Source organism: Pleurodeles waltl, chromosome 7 (genome assembly GCF_031143425.1).
Source record: "Pleurodeles waltl isolate 20211129_DDA chromosome 7, aPleWal1.hap1.20221129, whole genome shotgun sequence".
NCBI lineage: Eukaryota > Metazoa > Chordata > Amphibia > Caudata > Salamandridae > Pleurodeles > Pleurodeles waltl.
The window spans coordinates 1381634703-1381653087 of NC_090446.1; the positions used below are offsets into that span (position 1 = coordinate 1381634703).

At 41.8% G+C, this 18385-nt stretch overlaps 1 protein-coding gene across 2 annotated transcripts in view; it reads left to right on the top strand.

Annotated features, from left to right (window-relative positions):
* Positions 1-3768: 3768 nt before the first annotated feature.
* POLD1 (DNA polymerase delta 1, catalytic subunit) overlaps positions 3769-18385 on the top strand; it is a 336382-nt gene continuing 321765 nt past the window's right edge. Inside the window, exons 1-2 of one of the 2 annotated variants that reach the window (XM_069200918.1) lie at positions 3769-3881; positions 6765-6970. In XM_069200918.1, coding sequence (XP_069057019.1) covers positions 6778-6970 — 193 coding nt within the window. In that variant the 5' untranslated portion in view covers positions 3769-3881; positions 6765-6777. The other variant, XM_069200920.1, reaches the window with a different exon arrangement.

Consider the following 18385-nt stretch of genomic DNA (forward strand, 5'->3'; position numbering starts at 1 on the left):
CCTGGTAGGATACTCTCAAAGAAAGAAGTTAACCAATGGAGACCTTCTTGCGAGGCTTGTAATGAATTTACTAACGTATGCAGTTCACCTAGTGGGGTTTTAATTTTTTGCCAGCCCAGCTGCCTTGTTGGTTCATGACCCATAAAATGGGGAGTAGCTCGAGGGTGTCCTGGATATGCCTGCTGGCACGGTTCCCTTGACGAGTATGTGACTACAGAGAGTTACCCCCTTGTTATGGCTATGATATTCAGATAATCCAATATTAGGGGTTATGAACCAAGTCAAGGGACATAGGTAGGAGAGCCGTTGCCTTAGTTAGATATTATAGGAAGCTTTGAGAATGGCTGCATGACTGCAGGAAAGTGGAGTATTATGTGGTGTTGGGGGTTAATCTTCATCATGTAATACTCTCACAATACCCTAGAGACGGTTCTTGGATTCACACTAGTAAATCCTTAGCTCAGTCCTGGTAGTGTGGCAAAGTGCAGTCAGGCTTTACTTAGAGGAACATGTGTTAAGTATTTCACATCACAAACATGGACGATAAGTAACTGACACGACTCAAAAGAAATTTGACACTACTTTATAAAAATAGAGCTTATTTTTATATAAAGTTAGACACCAAAATAAACAGTATAAGTTCAGGAGAACCAGCGATATCGATTTTTAGAAGCAACAGAAAATCACTGCAGAAATGGCATTTAAACGTTGCATTGAAGTCAATGGGAAAATCTCATAAGTTGCAAAAATGCACATAAAAGGTGAGTTGTGTGGAGTTCTCTGAGGGGTAAGCTAGTGCAGTCCCTGGGACCAGATCACGACAGCCAGAGCAGTTTTACCTGGCCTGTGCAGTCTGGGTGCAGAGTTCTCCTGGCTGTAACAGTGCTTGCGCTTGTGCTGATTTTACCACTGGCACGATGATGCTGACAAGGGGATGCAGCTGCAGGTTGTATGCAGTGCCCTGCACCTGCTACGTCAAGGGAAGGGGTTAGTTATCTGACTGGCAATCAACAAGCCGTGGCAGCGGTAAAGGGGCAGGAATCTGTTAAGAAATTACCAGGGTCCCAGAGAGTGAGGTAACGGCCTGAATCTTGGAGGTAGGCTGGACTACGACTCCCAGAAGACACTGGAGCACCTGTTTTTTTTTTTATGATCCCACGGCAGGCCGATGGCCGGTGAAACTTCAGATCCTGCAGTCATATTTACCTGCAGTTTGCAGGGGACTAGTGCCACCAGTCCAAGGGAGACTGAAGGTGCTTCTGGCTTCCACAGGTGCCCCTCTGGTCGGGTGTGATGAGTTTCAGCCAAGGACGAAGGTTGATCACGCAGTTCTAGGTCTGTTGCCTTAGGGAGCATCCCTCTTTTGCTTTGAAGTGATGGAAAAAGTCTGGTTGTCGGTGATGCAGAGCTTCTCTTGGTACTTCTTTGAAGTTGGTCGATCAGATCTGAGGTTCTGGTGTCAGGGGTGTCCCTTAAATCTTAGATTTAGAGTTAAGGGTGTGGAGACTAGTGGTCAAGGGGCAGCTACCTCCTACAGCTAATCCGCCTCTTAGGTGACCACATCCGGTTAAACAGGTCACCTTAAGCTACCCAGAACCCTCTATTCTGCCACTCCAAAGATGGCAGACACTAAAATGTTGTGCACAGAGCAGGCTGCTCACCTGAGAGGTGTGGCCAACCTGCTGGGGTGTGCACAATCCTGCATAACTAATTTCCCGCCTGTCCATGAGCAAACGTGCCTGGCGGTAGGGAGAGGGCTGTTTCCTCACTGGCGTTCATCACTGATGGCAATCAGGGACAGTGAATCCTTTGAAGCTCACCACCCTGACGTCTCTATTCACTAGCCTGTGTTGGGGTAGGAGGTGTGACCTCCTTCCTGCCTCAGCCTGTTGTTCTTACCTCTGGGAGCACCCAGGCTGCCTGGTAGGTCAGAACCCTGTCTTGGCGGCAGCAGGACAAAGCACAGGCTGCTCGGCCATAGCACAAAGGAAGGTGACAAACAGGTGGGCAACCTCTAGTGCCACCTGGGTGCATGCCAGCTGTTCCTTGACACAAGAATTGTGTTGGGGGAGAGAAGGCAAGTTGTTTCACACAAATCACAACATATCTAGGCGATCCCATAATGGATCCAGAAACCCTGGTCAACTGGGGTTAACCTATTGATCAGCCTGCACTTATAGTGTAACTTAATGGAAAGGACGCTATGGGAGCATAGAAGCTTGTGCTTATATGTCTGCACCTTAAATATAATGCACCAACCCACCTGAGGTGCAGACGCCTACTTTAGGGGTGTCTGACATATATGTAAGACAGTGCATTAGACTGTACCTCTCTTGGTGAGGGCACAGTCGAACCTGAGCAGTGTGCACTGCTCTGGCAGTCTGCAATGGCAGACCTACCACCAGTACTTTGGGAGGGTCACCCAGGGTGTCACAAACTTGTGCTGCAGCCCTGGGGACCCCTTCACCACCTATGCCCTGTGTACCATCTACTAGGGCCTTATAAGGGGGTAAAAGTCTTGACAATCAGGTAATCACCAGGTCGACATAATTTAAGGAGAGAGCACAGGCACTGGGGCCCGGTTAGTAGGCTTCCGGCACAGTAACAGTCACCCACATCAGCATGTGGGGCAAAAAAGTAGGTGGGTGACCCTACAAAAAGAGGGACTTTCCTACAATGAACCATTGGGGCAGTCATTAGGCCAGAACATGTTGGCTAGTTATATATATGTAAATATTTCAGAGTTCAGTTAGAATTTACAGAAGAAATCAGTTGTGATCCATACTTTTAGTTTTTAATCATATCAGGGTCACCCACCTCATGAAGGAAAATCTAGAGGTATTCTTAGATCTGGATCCTTGTCGCTAACCTGCAGCATTAATATAAGAACTCCCTGAATTCGGCTGAGTTCATTTTGGTGGCATTATTCCTACCACGGTATGGCAAGTCACCTATGATGAAGCATGCCACAATAGAAGTGGGTGAGGCACGTGTGAAGTGTGTACGGAGTAATAGAGATGGTGCTAGGTTGATTTCTGTATTTCTCTATTGGTGAAATGCAGTTTATGGGCGAGTGGCCCGAGTTGAATAGTAGTTTATCTTCCCCAGAGACATGTTTGCATAAATGATATACCAAGGGCACGTAATGTAGCAGCAGACTACGTCTAGTGTCAGCAAATTGTAACTACATCATACGTGGTCCGACAGCGGACAGGATGACAGCAGCGCGGTTTGCGCCTCAGGAAGGTGGGCAGACTGGCTGTTGGTTGATCATGAGCGCCTGGCCATCGCAGGGCCTTCCGCCTGGGTCTAACCATACATCGTTCCGAACAACCAGTCATCAGCCTAGCACAGTGTTGCTGCTCCCCGCTCTGCAAGTAACATCCTCTGGCTATCCCTCTCACCTATCGAGAACCACTAGCCGTTGGGACGAGACAGGTTATCCCCACACGAAACGAATTTATCTCAGGATGCAAGGAACCTGGTCAAAACACAACCCTCCCATCAAACCGAGAGAGAAGCAGCAACTCCCGCATAAACTCCAGGACAACAATCACAACTACTGGGACAAAGGCACGTGTAGACTCCATAGCCAATCAGCTATTCGGAATTCTGTGCAGCACACTTGGATTGGCTGAGGTGCCACCAATGCTCCAATCCTAAATCACCTTTCACATTAAAGGACAGTGCTCCACACTCCCAGATAGGTTCAGCGTGGCGGGTTGGTTGTTTTGCGACCCGGAAGTGGTAATTTGTGGACCAATGAATGAACTATACTGCTAAAGCGGGAATAGTGACCTGGCCAGGCGTCCCTGCGCTAACTAATGATCAACATTTAAAGACCAGCAACCGACATTAGGCTGGGAGTACGGGCAGTCCGTGTGAGTAGCGGACACGTGGTTATTTTTACTCGGGTTTCACTTAGGAGCCAAGCATCTGTTGTACGAATTACGGTGTCGTTTGTATTGGTAGAGACGCCTTCCTGTCTCAAACTTTTTTGTAGTAATTTGGCGGGTAAGGTTGTCAATTTTAGCGGGAAACTTAAGATGTAATGTTGTTATAAACAAAGTCTATTTTTTACTTCACAGTCGTATATTCGAGTCGTATGATGGCTTGACATTGAGATGCATGCCACGTACGCCACCCGTGAAACCACGATTAGGATGTTAGAGGAATTATATTGCATTGGAATAGGCCGTCGAGAAAGTGTCAGGTTACTTCCTCAGATTCTCGCTTTATCTTCCGTACTTCAGAAGGTCGGTAAATCGAGTACAAAAAATATGAAAAATAGTAGTACCAGTTATAGCGTATGGCGGATTGTATAAAAGACAAACTATTACCTGCGGGTGTCTGGTGCCACTGCTAGGAGCCCAATGCACCAAGCTAAAAGGCTTGTGTTTAAGGGATACTGTCGGTTGAGTAGAATAATTATATTCTTTAGTGATATATGTTCAAGAGTTCCAAAGTATAACTATAGAGCATGGGTATCTAGTCTGTGCTTTCTTTGTAGCTGGTTATTCATTTACATCAGTTTTTTTTGTTGCATTTTTTCACCTTTTTGAAGGCACACTTCAGATTAGGTAGTTAGAATAGTAGACCCCTTCCTTATGTCATTGACCTGAAATTGCCAGTAGGGCAGGGCGGGAAGAAGCTTCAGCATGTTCTCTTTTGTTCTGTCTTGAATATTTGTTTGACTTTTGCAGTCAAATCACTTCCAGCACACTACGTATTTGGCGAGTTGGGGATGGTGCTTTCCTTAAAATCTACAAAATGATAAAGTTTATCTTTGCATCGGTACCAAAAGTTGAGTAAGTGGATGGTCAGGGCCACTGGAAATATGCGACAGGAGAGCAGCCAATAAATTGTGCCGCCAGAAAAGTCAAATAATGTGGCACATTTTGTGATGGTATTCATTATTTTGTCATTTGTTTTTACACTTGGTAACACTGTCTTGGGCATAGGTTTCACCTTATGGGTACCAAAATTATAGCAATATGCAACCGAAAGGTGCTTGCAAAGCACCTACTGCTTAGCTGCATCACTTTTTTTAATGTAACTTTTGATCTGTTTGAGCTAGAGAAAATTTGTCAACTGCGGGCAATGCAGTAGATGAATAATGTAGACAAGGCAGCAAAATCCACGGCGATACGTAAAAAGCTGTGGGTGCAAAATCATATAATTCCTTTTAACTTTATCATTGTTAAAAGGGAAACAAGTAAGCTCCTGGTTTCGAGTAGAGACCCGGGAGCTCCTGATGCAGACATAATCTACAGAAACCTGTAAACAAGAGCCAAGGTCTGAGTATAGAAATTGACCTAGGTGTTCATGTTGTATAGAGAAGACATGAACACTAGCCCAGAATATTAAAAGAAAATACTCCAAGGTCTGGTGAAGAAAGGAGATGTAAGAGCTCTTGTTATATTAAGCAGACATGAGCTATGATACGGAAAATGGTCATAGGTGCTTATGCTATAATAAAGACACACAGGAGTTCATGGTTTCGGAAGGAGGCCTGGTGGCTTGTAATGGATGGAGACTCCGGAGCTTGTGTTATGAGAAGAAGACACAGTATCGCATGGTATAGAAAGTAGAAGCCGGAACTCGCGGTATCGAAAGGAACCACAGCTTGAGGCATATCTTAGCTTTTGTCTAGGTATAAGACATCAAAGGTCATGACACTAAAAATACTCATGTATATGTGTTGTATAAATGAAAGCAAGAAACCTAATGTAGCAAGGGACTTATGGTATATAAAGGAGACCAAAGAGCTTGTGTCAAATAGGACGAGGAAGCTAGAGTTAAAAAAACAAAAATAAACACACGACATTATAGGGTTCTGATGAAAAGAAGAGAAACGTAAGACCTGATTACAAGTTGCTCGTCCTATTCCCACCCATGCGTATCCCTCTGTTTACGCACGGGTCAGAATTATGGGTGTAGTTTTACTTAACACATCCGATAATTATCGAATGCGTTAACTAACTCAACATTCGTTAAGTTTTGACAGGTCAAACCTGCCGACATTTAACAGGGCGAAGCATACAGTATTTTCCGTATCCTGCAGATTTTGGTGTGTTAAGCACCAAAATCCGCATTTTATTCCCCAGAAACTCATAATTGTTGCTTATTTATCTCATACCGGTTGGTATCGTTATTTACCAGGTGCGATAAATAGCATCCATACTTGTAATCAGGCTCATAGTTTTGATAGAAGACTTTAGAGCCATTAATATGGGAGGTAGACACATGAGTTGTGGGGCGTGAATAGTGAAATGGAGTACCTCATGTTAAAAGGACATAGAGAGGAACTTTGATGCGGAAATGAAAGCCAACACCTTCTTTTTATGAAAGAAAGGGGCGCAGTAGGGTATGTCACAGAATGGAACATTTAGGAGCTCGGAGTAAAGAAAGGAGAAAGGTACAAGGGCTGGAATAATAGAAAAGTGATGGGGCCTCTGTGATCTATTTTTTCATATAAAAAAAAGACGCCCTTGACCATATGTTGTGGGAAGAAAAAAATGTTAGGTCGTTGTTTTAAAAGCATATAAACTACCTCCTTAAATGGAAACATGCAAGCTCTGTCGGCAGTAAAAGCTGACAAAGGAGCTTATATTATAGAAAGAAGATGAGCTGTGTTTTGTGCATCTGTGCTAAGAGATTGAGCATGCTTTAAAAAAAATATTAGTGATAAGGTGGAAGATGGTTTTGAATGTTAGAGGCATTGAGCCTGCATAGCCAACTATTTACACTTTGCCTTTTTTCAGTTTTAAGTTGAGAATGGATATCAAGAAGAAACGACTAGGGAGTGCTGTTTCTGGCACCCCACCAGGGTCTCAGGGGAAGAGATCCCGAGGTGACTGGGATGATGATGGCCCCTCACAATTTGAGGAGGAGCTTGCATTTCTGGACGAGGTGGAAGCTGAAATGATGGAAATGGACGCACAAGCCTCCAGTGATGTTCTGCCGATTGGTAAGTTCGCTTCCCCAGAGGATTGATTGTTTTTTTTTGTTACTGGTATTTGTGTTGCTCAGAGCATTTTGGCTCTGATGATTTCTCGTTGAGGTTAGTGAGATGGCGCAGCACCTTTCCGAGAGTGATGAAGGGGTTTTATGGGTTTCCCAAGGGTAATGACATCGTTTAGTGTTTCCTGAGCTTGCTGTCATAGCTCGTATGTTTTCTGAGCTTAAATGGCTCAGCTTGTTTCTGAAGGCGGCGAGGGGGAGTAATGTTTTGAGAGTCATCATAAGGCTCTTGAGTTTCCCGAGGGATTTGCTACTACCCCATGATTTAGTGAGTTTTTTGGCCCAATAGCTTATTTTTAATGAGCGCAGTAAAGCCCAGGGAATGATGAAAAGTGTCAGTTACTTAAGCCTCTTTGAGGGTATTGGTATTTCACAGGACCAATAATGTGGTGTTCAAGTCTTCTGAAGGTGAATGTTGCAGTTCAGGCTTCTTGAATGTGTTGATAGGGCTGGAGCTTATGTTCTCGATAAAGCGTGAGGATTCTCATGTTGATGTGTAGGCGTATGTTGTTAACATTCTGCAGGGACTGATTGAGATATGACTAAGCACTTCTTTTTGTCTTTTAGGTTCTGGGTTGTTTGATGGTATTGATGAGCTTTGGACTTCTTATATGTATTGATATTGCTGAAGGCTTAATTGTCCTATTGTAATGGAAGAAATTCACATGTGTCCAAATCTGAACATACCAAAGGCGATATATACTTGTTATACTCACACTCTACGGGGAAACAGCAGTATAGTATATACTGTATGTAATAGCAGGTTGAACGCTCTACCAGTTTTTTTAAAGTATCAATTACTATCGGTTCGTGGCAAACACATGACAGTTATCTCCATATTTTTCTGCATTAAAACACTGGAGTTATAACTCCTACTGATACATTTGGTTTAGGCCTACGAGTGACATGCCAAAATATTTTAAATGATGCAGGAGAACTCTGCACGGATTTCCATATTTGTTTATTTGATTTTATATTATAAAATGTACAGACATGAGTCTCACATGTTTTCATTCACGTAAAGAATGCAATGTATACTCTATCAAAAAGCATTCGTAGCTAACAAACTATTGTAGGTTTACAGTTGTATAGCTAACAAACAAACTATTGTAGGTTAACAGTTGTAATAGAGTTTTTGTGCGACAACAAACCATACAGATAGTTCCTTGAATCTATTACAGTTCATGGCTGGCAGTGGGAATTACAGAACATATGTAACATTGGTTTTCGTGGGATGTGTTCATGAATGACTAGAGTCCAGAACAGTGTTAACTAAACTGTGGATCTTGATCAACTGGTGGGTCATGAGCCAATTGTTGGCTTATAGGGAAAATGTAAACAGTACAGGGAGTGCAGAATTATTAGGCAAATGAGTATTTTGACCACATCATCCTCTTTATGCATGTTGTCTTACTCCAAGCTGTATAGGCTCGAAAGCCTACTACCAATTAAGCATATTAGGTGATGTGCATCTCTGTAATGAGAAGGGGTGTGGTCTAATGACATCAACACCCTATATCAGGTGTGCATAATTATTAGGCAACTTCCTTTCCTTTGGCAAAATGGGTCAAAAGAAGGACTTGACAGGCTCAGAAAAGTCAAAAATAGTGAGATATCTTGCAGAGGGATGCAGCACTCTTAAAATTGCAAAGCTTCTGAAGCGTGATCATCGAACAATCAAGCGTTTCATTCAAAATAGTCAACTGGGTCGCAAGAAGCGTGTGGAAAAACCAAGGTGCAAAATAACTGCCCATGAACTGAGAAAAGTCAAGCGTGCAGCTGCCACGATGCCACTTGCCACCAGTTTGGCCATATTTCAGAGCTGCAACATCACTGGAGTGCCCAAAAGCACAAGGTGTGCAATACTCAGAGACATGGCCAAGGTAAGAAAGGCTGAAAGACGACCACCACTGAACAAGACACACAAGCTGAAACGTCAAGACTGGGCCAAGAAATATCTCAAGACTGATTTTTCTAAGGTTTTATGGACTGATGAAATGAGAGTGAGTCTTGATGGGCCAGATGGATGGGCCCGTGGCTGGATTGGTAAAGGGCAGAGAGCTCCAGTCCGACTCAGACGCCAGCAAGGTGGAGGTGGAGTACTGGTTTGGGCTGGTATCATCAAAGATGAGCTTGTGGGGCCTTTTCGGGTTGAGGATGGAGTCAAGCTCAACTCCCAGTCCTACTGCCAGTTCCTGGAAGACACCTTCTTCAAGCAGTGGTACAGGAAGAAGTCTGCATCCTTCAAGAAAAACATGATTTTCATGCAGGACAATGCTCCATCACACGCGTCCAAGTACTCCACAGCGTGGCTGGCAAGAAAGGGTATAAAAGAAGGAAATCTAATGACATGGCCTCCTTGTTCACCTGATCTGAACCCCATTGAGAACCTGTGGTCCATCATCAAATGTGAGATTTACAAGGAGAGAAAACAGTACACCTCTCTGAACAGTGTCTGGGAGGCTGTGGTTGCTGCTGCACGCAATGTTGATGGTGAACAGATCAAAACACTGACAGAATCCATGGATGGCAGGCTTTTGAGTGTCCTTGCAAAGAAATGTGGCTATATTGGTCACTGATTTGTTTTTGTTTTGTTTTTGAATGTCAGAAATGTATATTTGTGAATGTTGAGATGTTATATTGGTTTCACTGGTAATGATAAATAATTGAAATGGGTATATATATTTTTTTGTTAAGTTGCCTAATAATTATGCACAGTGATAGTCACCTGCACACACAGATATCCCCCTAACATAGCTAAAGCTAAAAACAAACTAAAAACTACTTCCAAAAATATTCAGTTTTGATATTAATGAGTTTTTTGGGTTCATTGAGAACATGGTTGTTGTTCAATAATAAAATTAATCCTCAAAAATACAACTTGCCTAATAATTCTGCACTCCCTGTAATTAAAGATGCATTTAAATCCTGTATTTATCTCATCACATTTGCTGCACTTCAAAGTCAGAGGTCAAATGTCAGGCTGCATCTTCTGACAAATTGCTGCTTATGTTTTTTTTTTTCATAGGGGATTGGTATTACACTCATCCCACTTTGCAGTCAGTGAAAGATAACTAAAGTGAATTATGTGACAACTGTGCCGCATGATGTAACTTTTGTAACACTCCAAAAATTTTAAATACTTGTATATGAACAGTATTTATTCAGCAGTTATGAAAGCAAAAACGAAACACATTTTTGTAATTCTGAAGGAATCAAAGATTTTAATATGATTAAAATTAAGACTTAATGATGTACAAAATTCACAGGGCTCTCAAAATCTCCTCGACCACTTGCTATGGGGAGTTTATTTTATGAGGTCAAGCTATTTTTAGATTCCACTCGATCCTTCTGGCGAGTGGACAAGAGATTGAGAGTTGGAGTTTTCTGAGCTCCTTCCTACTTCTCGCCTTACTGCGTTCAGGTTTAGTAATTTTGAATTGTGGGTCTTGTATGCATAACTTGATAGTTTCACAGGGATGCTTGCTAAATAATTTAATGAACAGGGTAATGCCTCCATTTTTGAGCTCGCTATCCCACCTAGCACAAACAATGCAAGTTATTTAAAGAATATACCAGATTTCATAGTTGCCGGTAAAGCTCTGAGGCTATTCTCATCTCTATATGCAGAGTTGTTATGATATATTTGAATGCATACATTTTTAAAGGTTGACATCTTTTATCTTAATAGCCTTTTTGGTAGCTCCTGTTTATATGATGTGGCAGAAGATCTAATTGGAAACAAATAGGACGTTTCTAATATCATCTGAAGGCCAGCAGATTGGTCTAATTTTTACATAATTTATCTGAGCTCCCAATGTCTCATTTGGTCAGGGGGAAGCACCACATAGGTATTAGTCTTTACATTAACCACCCAATGACTCCAAAGTCGTTTCCACAACACAGCAAAGCTACTTTTGGATTTGGGTTACATCTAAATATCACCATTGCAGACCTCATTTGGGTGATCTCATTCCAATAACCTCAAGTCTTTTGACACCACTAGACCTTATAAAAAATCAAAATAAAACACCCACTCGAACTAAACCTCATCAACAGTAAGGAGAACTCCTACTGCACTTACCAGACTTAGTTGCCCATTTACGTTCTTTCACTGTAATTGAAGATTCCAGCTCTTTTCCTTGCGGTGGTGTCCATATTTTCGGTCTTGTCTCTTGGACATAACTACCCGGTTTAGGGCTGGACCCACCAAGAGTGTAGGTGAATATACCTTTATGTAGCATTACAAGAACGTGTTCTTCATTGCAGTTTGTAAATATACCACATTCCCCCTGTATCAATGGTTCCCAACCTGTGGTCCAGGGACCCCTGGGAGTCCGTGAATCCTCCTTAGGGGGTCCATGTCTGCTTGAAAAATTACCTAACATTAACAGATTAATAAAGAGTATATAAATAAAGTGGCTAAACGTACAATTGAATATTTAAAAACCTACTGTAAATGTCAAGGAATTTGAAATTGGAGGCAAAAATTAAATTAACATCCTCAGATTGATTTGTGGGAGCAGTGCAAGTGCATCAAACAGAATATAGCATAGACGATGTGTGGCTTCAATTGAATTTAGAAAAGCTCCAACCTTCCTATTAAAAATTATGTATTTTTTATTTTATTTGTTTGAAAACACATTTTATTTAGTTATCATTTGTGTATGTGTTTGATGGAATACTTATTTCTGTATCATTCGAATCATCAACAATGTTTAAGCCTTGGTCCTTGGCTTCCTGTAATGACTCAGTATGGGGTCCCTGGATTCCAATAATGATTCAGTGGGGGTCCCCGGGATCCAGTAATAAAGTGGGGGTCCACAGAAGTCAACATTTTGGGAACCACTGCCCTATACCTTGTAATGCTGCTATGGGCAAGCCTTGAGTTTCATCCCTTATTAACCATGACAGCAGGCAGCCGACAAATAAGCTTGACGTGGTTTTTCCGTATATTATCAGTATTAAAACAGACTGAGCCAATTCACCTTTTTACATGTGTGTTGTGCAAAACTACATCAACATAATTCTTTTTGCATTATTGTTTAGGCTGCTATTGTCTATTTTTTCATGGTGTTTTCTACAATCCTTTCTGTTTAATATCACTCTGACATCATTTATTCATTTGAGGCACATTACCCACACCACCATTTTAAATGGCACTTTAGTAATGTGTTTTATCTAGATCTTGCTTTTTTGATAAAATAGTTAATTATGTCATCTTTTAGATCCCCTCTGTCGAAGAAACTATGCCTGCATCCACTGGTAGAGATGTGTGTCACTAATTTGTCCCATAAATTGTACAGTAGTAGGAGATAATGATCTGAAACTGTGTTGACCAGATAATCTGCTTTTTAATGCCCCCCCCTTAAATGTGCAGTAAAAAACAGGAACAGGCTCAGTCAAGAATTCCATATCATGAACCAGGGAATAAGAATATTCTTTGTCTGTGAGGATGTAAGTCCTTCCAGGTGTCTGGAAGGTTCTAATTGCTCAATATTTGTACACAATCCAGCTAACTGTAACCTTATGGTTGTTTTGAACTGAGAGTGGAAATGATTGGCCTACTTCTGGGACAGAATTAAGGTCCCCTCTACAAATTATCAGAGTGCCTACCAGATCTGTGAACATGTAAAATATTGTGGCCATACATGTCTATTACTACCAATGGGTCTCAATCATCGTGGCCCCCTGCCATCACATATATTCCCTCCAGGCCAATGGGTTCATTCCTTAGCACACATGGAGCCCATGGCATAATCTATATAATTATCTCCTTAGCATATGCACAGTCTGAAGTGTGTACTAGCTGACCCCTCCATGTTTCCAGAGTCTAGCTACCTCTTCCTTAGCAAAGTGTGTTTCCTGTACTAAAGCTATAACGAACTTGCAGCAACTTACTATAAATCATGTGCCTTTTGTTTTGGATACACATCACATTAACTTTAAATGAGAGGACTGAATATTTTGTTAAATAATAAGAGTTTGTTCATATGTTATAGCCCAGATGGGAGACAAACGAATGTGAGAAATATCTTACACATGTAGGATGTTCTAAACAATGGTACTTTTACAATCATTTAAGAAGTACGGTTAGCCAGTATGTATGAAGCCTTGCTCCAATCTACCTTCATCCTGCTTTCATAACTTCCCCAAAAACACCCCCACCATAGTTTCACAGATAACGAGTCCCACCTAAACGTTGTCAGTTGTCCAAACTTAGCAGATTGCACTGCCAATTCATGTCATGGGTGACAAATGCATGGTGATTCATATGTCTGTTGCCTATTTGCCTCCCCTTTAATGTGTTGTGATTTAATGCAAAATCAGTTCCTTCTGTTAGGCAGTTGGATCCTGTAACTGAGACATGTATCAGGGCATTGGTATCCCTTGGTTTTACTGCATAGCTCAGTAGATACTGTCTCAAACCATGTCTTCAGGACTCTGTCTTTGGGTTGGGTGCACAGTCATAAGTGCTAGCACCCAAAAGGTCCTCCCCATAGCACCCCAGATGCACCAGTTCATCTGATGTTATCTGCTGTCTTTGGAATTACCTTTGGTGGTTCCTGTCTCCGTCTCTGGTTCTTTTTCCTCTGATACCACCCATGGTGTGATAATTGTTGAATTTGCCCCCAATTTAGATGAATTCTCATTGACCTTTGCCACTGCAGTAGTTCACTTCCTGAGCCAGTATCGGTGTCTTAAGTAAAGTTTATTTTATTTGTATCCTCCTCTGTTTTGTCTCTCTTGTGTTGAATTTTCACTCCTATTCCTTGTAATTGGTGAATGCTCACTTGATCTGTCAGTCCAAGCCTCATTCAGCTCATTGAAGGGTGTGTTTCTTCCAGCAATAACGCTGAGTTTAGGAGGGAAGACTTACATATATTTGAAATTCATTGTTCTGAGTCTTCTTTTGAGTTGAAAAATAAAGTTGTGCTTGGACTGTAATGCTGCCATGAGGTCAGGAAAAAATAAAATTTAATGGCTGCTTACCTGAAAATGGCTGTTTTGTCTGGCCCGCTAATGTGCAATCAAAATCTCTACAATTTAGCAGTCAAGGGACCACCAGCCTTGTTCAATTTCTCTGAGGAGACTATAGACCTTCTCTACTCTGAAAAACGTGGATAAACCGTGTGGTGCAATGTGTTTTTGACCCAGGCTTCTTCTGAGTATAGTTCTATGCTTGCCCTCCAACCTTTTCAGACAGTTCCTAATACATACTTGGTTTCCTCAGGAGTGACCTCAGAGAGTTCCACCTTATATTGCAAGCAGCGGACCCGCTCCTGAAAGTCTGTGACTTTACACCCTAGGTCCCATTGAGGTTAGCCTGGAATCGGGTTCTGCCTCTCATCATCTTTATCTTAATTGTCTCAGCTTGGAAATACAAGCCATACAATACATGACAGAATGCAATTTTTGAAGTTTGTAAAAATAACATGATCAACTTACTATATTATTTATAAAAAGAAAAACGGACTAATCCATTGGGTGGTTCCTAAAAGCTCCGCCATTTTAAAATATATTACAAATAAAATGTGTTATTAAAAAATGGACTCATTAGTGGGACTCCCCCATGCAAGCTCTTCATACCAGATAATGAATGGCTTTCCACTTAACATGATGAACCATACTAGCGCAGGTTACTCCTGGAAAACCATTCTAGGTCTTTTCAGTACCTGATATCCAGAGAGCATGGATTCAAATAAGAAATAAACAAGGTCCTCATCCTTACAGCTGTTAAATAACATTAATCAGGTCAACCCTCCTTGTTACCATGCAGCAGTGAATGAGAATGTTTACCTAAAGTGCCAGTGCAAGGAATTCATAAAGTGCAAGGTGCCAGGAGGTAGGGTGTAGTAACTACTGGTCAAATGTCCTCTACCTAGAGGTAACAATCTGACTAACTGGTGGTAAAACAACTAGTCCTAGGAAAGCAATACAGACCTGTGCTATACCTGAGAAATCCATAAAGTGCAAGTGCCCTTAATAAGCAAATAAAGGCCGGCACACTTATGACCAGACATAAAGTCCTGTGGCCTTGTAGCCATAAAGTGCTGAATGAAGATTACCTGCAAAGTGCCAGTGCAAGAAATTCCCAAGGTGCAGAAGTACAAAGAGGAATATTTTATAACTATAATAACTAGAACTATAATAACTGCTGGTTAAGTTCCCTTGGTGATTTTAGTGGCCGAATGTAGCGGTCTAGTGACGATACACTCTGCAGTAAGCACATTCCACAATATTAATTTCATTAGTCCGTGCGTATGCATACATCTAGGGCTTCCTTACAAAGTCTAATGTTATGTTTAATAAAAAGAGGATGAAGATATTGTCTTCTGGCCGGCAATGTAAAATGGAATAAAAGTATAAAATGCATGATAGATTCATTGCCCTCTAGCTGCATGCTTCTGATGTGGACGCTCCATTGGACTACTTGCTGGTGTACAGTTTCACTGGGAAAGTTCCTATTTAAGATCTGATGCAAAGAATTCTTTTTATTTCTGGGTAAAGACTATGCCGGATAGGGCTTAAGAACTTTGAAACAAGCTTTGAGTTGTCCTTTGTGAGGAGCAGTGTTGTAGTCCTGGAACTTCTTTTTCACCAGCTGCCCCCACTACCTGTGGTCAGATTCTCTGGGTTAGACCAAATCTCCGGGCATTCTATGGTGCTTGACATGTGAGCTATATACTTGTACCAAGGTAACTTTGATGATTCTGCACACCACTAGAGCTCACCTACAATTTTCAAATAGTTGTTCAGCTTTAGTTTTGGACGAGAAGTCATGCTTCCTTTAAGAGGGCATCAGTAGGGATCCCTGGCCCTGGTGAAGGAGTTGCAAGAATGGATTCTCAGATTTTGTAGGATTGTGACTTTCCTGGTGCCCCATAATTTGGCCCCTGTGTTCCAGCAGCTATTCCTTGCACTCGATAAGCCTCAGTGCCAGGGGCAATAACTCTCCAACCACTGTTGTTGAAGAATCTTAATATGTACGTATTGGGTTAATTTGGCCTTGCTTTTTTCGCAGCTGGGGAGACCAAGATGATTTCACATCAAATCTTATTTCCAAGTAGTTGTAATATTCTGCATGCTCCAGGGGGGGTTCCGTAAATTCTAAGTGCATTCCTAATATTGGCTCAGTTGTTCAAGATCATTTTGTTTTGACAGTGTTAATACAGAACTTCTTCATATTGCGGTAAGACTCAAATCCTTAGAGCAATTTGTGCATGGCAATTTCTTTCAAGTATAGAGTTCTGCCCAGAGAAGCATTGCACTGGATGATTACATGTATTGTTTCCCCTATTGTTAGTGTAGCATTCACCTACTCACGTGCTCATCTTTGGGATGGTTTGTCTACCAATAGGGAGGTTCTATTGGCATTTGATAGCCACACTACATTAGTAGCGTAAGACATCTAGAATGATTCACATCTTTATTTTCTGTTGAATGACCCTCCCTTTATCCTCCTCCATGCGAGCATAAGCTACTCTAAGCCTCAAGAGTGTAGCTCTACGCTCTGTTGTATTTTTACTGTTTGCCCACACCTTATCTTATAGACCAACACCTCCTTCTTTGAAACTATATCCCTGCACACTAATAATACCTAATCTCTTGTTGCCTAGCCATTCAACCCACAAGCCCTTGCATCAATCCAGATACCCCCACTGATTATCATCTCTAACTCCTATTTAATCTACCCCAAATAACCATTTCATGCACTTACTCCAGTTTATCTCGATAGCTCAAGACTAATCATGGTAACTACAGGGAGTGCAGAATTATTAGACAAATGAGTATTTTGACCACATCATCCTCTTTATGCATGTTGTCTTACTCCAAGCTGTATAGGCTCGAAAGCCTACTACCAATTAAGCATATTAGGTGATGTGCATCTCTGTAATGAGAAGGGGTGTGGTCTAATGACATCAACACCCTATATCAGGTGTGCATAATTATTAGGCAACTTCCTTTCCTTTGGCAAAATGGGTCAAAAGAAGGACTTGACAGGCTCAGAAAAGTCAAAAATAGTGAGATATCTTGCAGAGGGATGCAGCACTCTTAAAATTGCAAAGCTTCTGAAGCGTGATCATCGAACAATCAAGCGTTTCATTCAAAATAATCAACAGGGTCGCAAGAAGTGTGTGGAAAAACCAAGGCGCAAAATAACTGCCCATGAACTGAGAAAAGTCAAGCGTGCAGCTGCCACGATGCCACTTGCCACCAGTTTGGCCATATTTCAGAGCTGCAACATCACTGGAGTGCCCAAAAGCACAAGATGTGCAATACTCAGAGACATGGCCAAGGTAAGAAAGGCTGAAAGACGACCACCACTGAACAAGACACACAAGCTGAAACGTCAAGACTGGGCCAAGAAATATCTCAAGACTGATTTTTCTAAGGTTTTATGGACTGATGAAATGAGAGTGAGTCTTGATGGGCCAGATGGATGGGCCCGTGGCTGGATTGGTAAAGGGCAGAGAGCTCCAGTCCGACTCAGACGCCAGCAAGGTGGAGGTGGAGTACTGGTTTGGGCTGGTATCATCAAAGATGAGCTTGTGGGGCCTTTTCGGGTTGAGGATGGAGTCAAGCTCAACTCCCAGTCCTACTGCCAGTTCCTGGAAGACACCTTCTTCAAGCAGTGGTACAGGAAGAAGTCTGCATCCTTCAAGAAAAACATGATTTTCATGCAGGACAATGCTCCATCACACGCGTCCAAGTACTCCACAGCGTGGCTGGCAAGAAAGGGTATAAAAGAAGGAAATCTAATGACATGGCCTCCTTGTTCACCTGATCTGAACCCCATTGAGAACCTGTGGTCCATCATCAAATGTGAGATTTACAAGGAGGGAAAACAGTACACCTCTCTGAACAGTGTCTGGGAGGCTGTGGTTGCTGCTGCACGCAATGTTGATGGTGAACAGATCAAAACACTGACAGAATCCATGGATGGCAGGCTTTTGAGTGTCCTTGCAAAGAAAGGTGGCTATATTGGTCACTGATTTTTTGTTTTTGTTTTTGAATGTCAGAAATGTATATTTGTGAATGTTGAGATGTTATATTGGTTTGACTGGTAATAATAAATAATTGAAATGGATATATATATTTTTTTGTTGAGTTGCCTAATAATTATGCACAGTAATAGTCACCTGCACACACAGATATCCCCCTAACATAGCTAAAACTAAAAACAAACTAAAAACTACTTCCAAAAATATTCAGCTTTGATATTAATGAGTTTTTTGGGTTCATTGAGAACATGGTTGTTGTTCAATAATAAAATTATTCCTCAAAAATACAACTTGCCTAATAATTCTGCACTCCCTGTAATAACCAAGATCAACCACTGGATTATCTATGAATCCTG